General features: G+C 56.5%; 1 protein-coding gene across 1 annotated transcript; it reads left to right on the top strand.

Moving 5' to 3' along the window:
- The first annotated feature begins 2377 nt into the window (after nucleotides 1-2377).
- On the top strand, nucleotides 2378-4573 carry LOC123148190 (putative clathrin assembly protein At1g03050). Its single transcript, XM_044567591.1, has 2 exons — nucleotides 2378-3231; nucleotides 3340-4573. The coding sequence occupies exons 1-2, from the start codon at nucleotides 2499-2501 to the stop codon at nucleotides 4422-4424; spliced, it is 1818 nt and encodes a 605-aa protein (XP_044423526.1). The 5' UTR covers nucleotides 2378-2498; the 3' UTR covers nucleotides 4425-4573.
- The last annotated feature ends 3129 nt before the right edge of the window (nucleotides 4574-7702 follow it).

Here is a 7702-nt window from a genome sequence, read left to right on the forward strand (position 1 = left end):
CCGGCAACTTCCGGCGGTTCAATGCGGCGCAAAATCACAGCAGGAGGTCTAGGGATTTCTCGCTGGAGGAAGAATTTCACGGCGGAGGTGGATGTGGGAAAACGGGACGGGAACCCTAAAAGCCCCGGAGCCCACATATATGGAGGAATGGAGGGCGGTTTATGGGCCGCGTGTAAAAGGCCGGGTCCTTTTTAGTGGACTTGTTCAGGCCGTATTTTTGGTCCATCCTGTAAAAGCGATAAAAAAAAGGCATTTCACCGGATTTATACAGGATCTGCTAGACATACTGTAAGTATATACAACAAAAACAGACGAAACCATCCATACAAATGTCGTCGGAAAAAAATTGGGTGGAGACCGTCTCCACGGATCCTTCCCTGCGTACCTGACGTGAGATTGTGCCACCTGTCCCATGTTTGCATCCCACGGCATCCGCTATAGCACTCCTTTTTTCGGCTTGTTCCTTCACTCCCGGCGCTTCCGCTCGGCTCATCGGTACTTGTTATATCGGTTCACGAAACTGAAGACGATCCCCCATCTGGTTCCACGCTCAGCGGACAGCCAAGGCCGAGCGACGCCGTCGGAGCAGAGTGGCGGCGACGGTATCGTGGCCCGTGTGTGTCCGTGGGATAGCTGCTTGATTTGTCGGCGTCAGAAGATCCAGATCAGACTGGCAGCCGCCGTGGCGGCCGTAGTTGGACATGGAGGGGGCCCTGCTGGCTGATGGCGTGCAGCGCCAACTCGGCGAGTATCGTGCGTGCATGGCGCCGGAGTGCTCTCGTGGCCATGAGCTCGCCGGATTTGATATCCGTGTGCACCCACTCGTTTGTAAACCAACAACTGAATGAATTCGTTTCCCGATTCAGAAAAAGAGCAGCTTTTCACCGATGAACCAGCACCTTGCATAATAGTTTGATTTTCTAGCCTTTCGGTGTAGCAATTTTTTTGTCAATGGGCATCACAATTGTAATACCCTCTCTCCCTAGAGCATGACTGTATAATAGTCCAACGAGTATAGTTTTCAGATTTCAACTATGTTTGATATCACACTGTATTTCTATTATCAGTAAGCAAAAATATGTTCCCTTTTTTGCAGCAGTTGTTCATGTAAGTTTCTTGGATAGCATTGTTATATGCTCTATGCTGCCGGCACCATCGCACGCAACTTGTTTGTGTTCCACAAAGCCTCCTGCAGTTTAGATGTCAGAGTTTTCTGAACTTCTCTGAATTATAATTGATGCACTAATAGTTGAGGCTTGCAAATAGGTTTAGAGTGGCCGATTCATAGATAGTTGGGGTAGGAAGAGGGAACAAGTAAAGGTTAAACGGAGAAGGTGATGACCGAGAACATGAAGTAGACCGTGTTAAGTAGACTGTATTATTTGTGCAATTTCATGGCCTGCTACGAGGTCGGGAAAGATGTCAAATGCCTGCTGAAGTTCTGCTCAATGGATTGCAAGGAACTATGTTATTTTGGTTACAACGTACTTTCTTCAGTGAATTTCAAGATTCAGAATCTTATGATGAAAATAATGATTAATCTTTATTGTAAATTGTTCAGAATTATTGATTGTAAATTTTCGGATCTGTAAAAGGATAGATACTTGCGATCATCTATAAATTGAAAGAAAAACTGATGTTCTTTTACATGCTCATATCTTTGATTTTGTTGCATAATAAAATGTTGGATCCTCTCATTGTTCAAGTATTCTAACAGTGTCATGGCTATGTCATACTCCTGGACTTCCATTACATGCCGCAGCAGCAAGTCTATGTCGCAATTTGCTGCGTCCAGGGTCACTGTCGGCAGCGGGCTGTACGAGATGGAGCAGGAACCGTCCTCATCCGCGTGATTTACATGATCCAAGACGACAATAGTGCCGAACGCCGGCGTGGCATCTCCCGTCCTTCTCGATGGAGGCAGCACTTCAGGCAGCGGGGCACGACCTGCGGAGGCCATTGGTGTATTTCCGGCCCGATGCGGCCATGGGAGAGAGATGGCGGCGAGTCGTTCTGGCGTGCTGCGGCCATCGCCGAATCAAGGAACCCACGCGCACCAATCCAATCATGTGGAGAAGACGGCGCCAGTCGCTCGCCATGGAAACCCTGATCGCAGCGGAAGTGATTGATACGAGCTGAATAGTTCTTTCTTCGAGCCGATGCGAAGTACTCGAGCCGAGAAACGTACGTACAGGAGCGGATGAGAGGATAGCGTCAGATGAAGAGCAGGGACAGATGGCGACAGATTAGAGCGGGTACGCACAGTCGGGGGTTTGGAGCCCGTCTCCACCCAATTTCTCCCTTGCACCGTGACCGTCCATGGCGCCCTCCTTCCTCGGACCTCCTCTCCGCCACCCGCTTCCACGCGCTCGCATTTCCCATGCATCACCATCCGCGCTTCGCCTCAGACACCACCGTCTCGCCCTCCTCCCCATCGCCGCGACGCACCACACGCGAAAGAATCCACCAATTGCTCTCCCCGGCCGGACGTACGAACAATGGCACCGAGCAAGCTCCGCAAGGCGCTGGGAGCGGTCAAGGACAAGACCAGCATCGGTCTGGCCAAGGTGGGCGGCGGCAGCGGTTTCGCGTCGCCGGAGCTCGAAGTGGCCATCGTCAAGGCCACCAAGCACGATGAGAACTTCCCCGCCGACGAGCGCCACATCCGCGAGATCGTCTCGCTCACGCGCGACTCCCGCGGGTCCGCCAGCGCCTGCGTGGCCGCGCTGTCGCGCCGTCTCGGGCGCACCCGGAGTTGGGACGTGGCGCTCAAGACGCTGGTGATCGTGCACCGCCTCCTCGCCGAAGGCGATCCGGTGTTCGAGCAGGAGCTATTCTACGCCACGCGGCGGGGCACGCGCATGCTCAACATGTCCGACTTCTGCGGCCGCGCTAGCGACGACGACGCGTGGGACTACTCCGCGTTCGTCCGCACCTACGCCGCTTACCTCGACGACCGCCTCGAGCACCGGATACAGGCCAGGCAGGGCGGCCCCAACCGCTGCAAGCTGCTCCGCGACGAGCTCTACGTGTCCCCCGGAGACCGCCTCAGCCGCGAGGGTGTTGACGGGAGTAAACGGGAGGATGCGGCGGCGGACGCCGACGCCGCCAAGGCGGGGGCGATCGCGCCGAGGGAGACGCCGACGAGCGAGATGACGCTGGAGCAGCTCCTCGCCAAGGTCCAGCAACTGCAGCATCTCCTCGACCGATTCATCGCCTGCCGACCCGCAGGTGAGTCCATCCGTGCGTGCACGCAACTGTTTGCTCACCTTACATTCTCGTGTGGGATTCGGATCATGCCATTGCCGAGGTGCACTGACATGGAACGACACGTCTCAGGCGCGGCGAAGACGAACCGGGTGGTGTCGGTGTCTCTGTACCCGCTGGTGAAGGAGAGCGTGCAGCTGTACTGCGAGCTCACGGAGGTCATGGCCGCGCTCATGGAGCGGTTCCCGGACATGGAGAGCGCGGACTGCGAGCGCGTGACCGGAGTCTTCTGCGGCCTCGCCAAGCAGATCGAGGATCTCGACTCTTTCTACGCGTGGTGCAAGGACGCCTACGTCTGCCGCCAGTCCGACGTGCCGGAAGTGGAGGTCATCACGCAGGAGAGGCTAGAGCTCATGGACGAGTTCATCTGCGACAGGCGCGGCGCCGAGTATCTGCGGAGGCTGCCGCCGCCGTCGCCGGAGCCGTCCAGCCCGGAGCCAGAGGTCGAGGAGTACGACATGAGCGCCGCCAGGGCCCTTCCGGCGCCCGCGGAGCCGCCGGCTGCCGTGGAGAAGGAGCCCGATGCCAGCGAGACGGCGCATGCTGAGCCGGAGGCTCCGCTGATCACAACCGACGTGGTCGACGAGGAGGCGGACTTCTTGAACTTGAAGGCGGACGCCATGTCCGGGGAAGAGCACGGGCGGCAGCTGGCGCTGGCCCTGTTCGACGGCAACCCGGCCGGATCGGCGCCGACATGCGACGTGTTCGACCCGTCATCGGCGGACTGGGAGACGGCATTGGTCGAGTCGGCGAGCGCGCTCGCGAACCAGCGCGCGATGCTAGGGGGCGGGCTCGACATGATGGCCCTCGAAGGCATGTACAACCACGCAACGGCGGCGAACGCGCAGGCGTTCTCCGGCAGCGCGAGCAGCGTGGCCTTGCGGCCGCCCGGAGCGCCCATGCTGGCCCTGCCTGCGCCGCCGGGGATGTGCAGCGCCGCGCCAGGTGGGGACCCCTTCGCGGCGTCGATGGTGGTGCCGCCGCCGACGTACGTGCAGATGTCCGACATGCAGACGAAGCAGCAGCTTCTGACGGAGGAGCAGATGGCGTGGCAACAATATGGCAAGAATGGCATGCAAGGGCAGGGGGGCCTGGCAATGCGAGAGCAGAGACCGCAGCAGCTCATGCCTCCTGGCGTTTACCATCGTGCTTCTTAGATTTCATGAAATGTCATTCGATCTATTTACTTTCATTATTGGCGATGAATTGGAGATCAGGTAGTCTAATGTACAGTGAGGTTTAAATGAAAACAAATGTAAAGGTTGCAGTAAACAGCGCGTGTTTGACCTCTCTTATCTGACCAAAAGTTTACGAAGGCACAATATTTTTCACTCTAGCGTCTAGCCTACTGGTAGCATTGGAAAAGCTTGGACAGTGACTTTTATTACTCCCTCCTTCTCAAAATATAAGGCGCTGATTGACTTTTCTAGTCTTCGTTGCATAACTTTGACTATAATTTTCACATATTGTATGTCCATAAAATTAGTATACGGAAATATGAAATAAAATTATTTTGCAAGACAAATACGACTATGCCTTTTATACATGTTCAGTTCATGTACTTTGATACTCCTATATATATTTGTGGTCAAAGTCATGCATCAAAGACCATACAAAGTCAAACGCGCCTTATATTTTGGGAAGGAGGAAGTATATCACAAAGAGGTTCCTTAACAACTAAAATTTCATATGTGCGGGTTGATAGTGGATGATTGGGCCGTGTTTCTCTTTGTTGTGCGTGGTGTGGACGAACCACGGCTGTGCGGCTTCGATGGCAAGGTGTTGTGGTGTGAGGCTACAAGGACGCCCCAAACCTGAGCGGAGATGTACGGCGATACAGATGAACATCCTGCCTGGTTTTTGCCGGGGCGGCGGCGATGGCACCCGCGGCTGTCATTTCTCTCCTTGGAGGTGTCGCCGAGCCGTGTCGCTTTGTTGTCTCCAGGTGAAAGCTTTGATTGGGTGCAGGATAGGCACAATTGCGGCGTTCTTAATGTCGTCCCTCTGTTGGGAGCATCGTGTCTGAAGACATGGTTTGGAGGTCCTTCGTTGCGCTCCTTCGGTGTTCGCCGTTATCCATCATGGATCTTCTGCGGCGCAATGTACGGCCGTCGCCGGTGACTTCAAAATTGTGCTTTTCTCCGGTCTGATTAAGCCCCGCCATACACTTGCCACCTCCTTTAGGCATATATAAAGGGTGGATGATGCGTCGACGAGGGAAGCTTGACAGGAGCTAGCTCTTTTGCGTTGTAGTTGTTTCGTCTTGGTGTTGGACTAGCCGGATGTGCAGTGTATGCTACGCTCGTTGTTCGCAACTATTTGTAGTTATCTTGTACTCCCTCCATTCACTTTTATAAGTCGTTTCAGACAAGTGAAATTGTGCTGTTTTGCACACTATCTGAAACATCTACAAAGCCTTATAAAAGTGAACAGAGGGAGTACTTGAATTATCTTTCTAAAACTATATATGGTGCGCAATTTGTGTACTTTCCAGGAAAAAAATTCACATATGTATATACACAATACTTCAAACTGTGACTTGTATCTCTGCTAATCTCCCATGGAAAGAAGCCAAAACCTGACAACAGAAAGCATGTGGAAATAGCTGAGACCAAGATCTGTTTGTGATATTATTACACGCACGTCTTGAAGGAAAACATGGAGTAATGATATTGCTAGAAGGATCAGAGAGACTGTTAGGAGCTAGGGTTCTGTTGGTTCTAGGGCGGAGATTGTAGGGGAAAGATGGAGGAAGACGAGGTCAAGGGCGCGGCGGCCGGCGGCTGGGCGCGTCCTTGCGTGGTGGAGAAGAGGCGGCGGCGGCGCAAGAGGCGGCTAGGGTTAGGTCTCCCGGCTCCCTAAGGGAAGCCGAGCAAATACTGATTGCTTCTTGCTTGATTAGATTGATACATCTCCTCTCCTTATGTAGAGAGGTTTACTTGACTCCTAAGAAAACGATCCTAATACCGATAAGATAACTGGGCTAAGCCCCTAATAACGATAAGATAACTTGGGCCACAGCCCACCTAATATGTCGGTCATAACACTTCTCCCCTCCTGCACAAACAGCTCGTCCTCGAGCTATAAGGCGGGGAAGCGCTTACTGAACTCCTCGAGGTGATCAACCAGCATCAAACACCTCCGCAACAGCTGGGGCGGCCAGGTCGCCGAGCCCGGCGGCGACGGCGTCCTCCTCAATGTAATCTGCAGCCTCCAGGTAGAAGAGTCGGGGGCAGACGTGGCCGGGCATGTAGGTCTCGTCGCAGTTGAAGCACAACCCTTGGCGGCGACGCTCGAGTAGCTCGGCCGAGGTGAACCGGCGGAACGGGCGCGCCGCGGTCGCGGCAAGGTGTGCTGCGGAAGCCTGAGCAGGCTGACCCTGCTCGGAAACATCCGGCCAGGGTGGCGGCCCAGCGGCCCGGGACGATGATGCCTGCTGGATGGCCACCGCGCGGCGTTCGAACGCACGGGCGTAGTACATGGCCGTCTGGAGGTCCCGGGGTCCCTGCAGCTCGACGTCCACGCGGATATGATCTGGCAGACCACCGACGAAGAGTTCGGCCCGCTGGTGAGCCGTCACGGCGGACGCGTGGCACGCCAGGGCCTGAAAGCGATCGATGTAGTCCTGCACCGTAGAGGTGAAGGGAAGGCGGCCCAACTCCGCCAGCCGGCTCCCACGTATCGGTAGTCCGAAGCGAAGGAGGCAGAACTCGCGAAAACGCTCCCATGGGGGCATGCCGCCCTCGTCCTGCTCGAGGGCGTAGTACCACGTCTGTGCGTCGCCGCGGAGGTGATAAGAGGCGAGCCAGGTGCGGTCCGACGCGAGCATCCATTGCCCCCGGAAGAACTGCTCGCACTGGTTGAGCCAGTTGAGGGGGTCCTCGGCGCCGTCGTAGGTGGCGAAGGCGAGCTTGGCGAAGCGCTGCGGTGTCTGAGCATGACCGCCATGAGTGTACGGCTCGGCGGTACGGAGCAGCGAAGAGGATGGCATTGGTCCGATGTGCACAGGTGGTCCGCAGGAAAGCGGTGGCCCGTCGAAGCCAGCGTGGAAATCCGCGGAGTCGGAGGGCCCGTCGTACGACAGGGAGGACGCCGGCTGGTCGACGGCCATGGTGTAGACTGGCGGTGGTGACGTCCCGGGCAACCAGGCCGGAAGCTGGGATGGCGAGGGCGGGAACTGCACTTGCTGAATCGGCACGCCCGCCGGCGCGGTTGTAGTCAGCCCGGTGCTGGGCGGTGGAGGCGCCGGCAGCGGCAGCTGCTGCTGCCTGGAAACGGCGGAGGTGGCGGGTGCGGCGATGGCCGCGGCCGGCCAGTGTGGCCAGATCGGGGCGGTGGCGGGGGCTGGCTGTAGCTGCAGCGGCCCGACCAGCGTCACGGTGGCCCCGGGGTGCGGCGGCTGCCAGGGCTGCCAGGGCGGTGGCGGCGACGACCC

Source organism: Triticum aestivum, chromosome 1A (genome assembly GCF_018294505.1).
Source record: "Triticum aestivum cultivar Chinese Spring chromosome 1A, IWGSC CS RefSeq v2.1, whole genome shotgun sequence".
NCBI classification, from domain to species: domain Eukaryota; kingdom Viridiplantae; phylum Streptophyta; class Magnoliopsida; order Poales; family Poaceae; genus Triticum; species Triticum aestivum.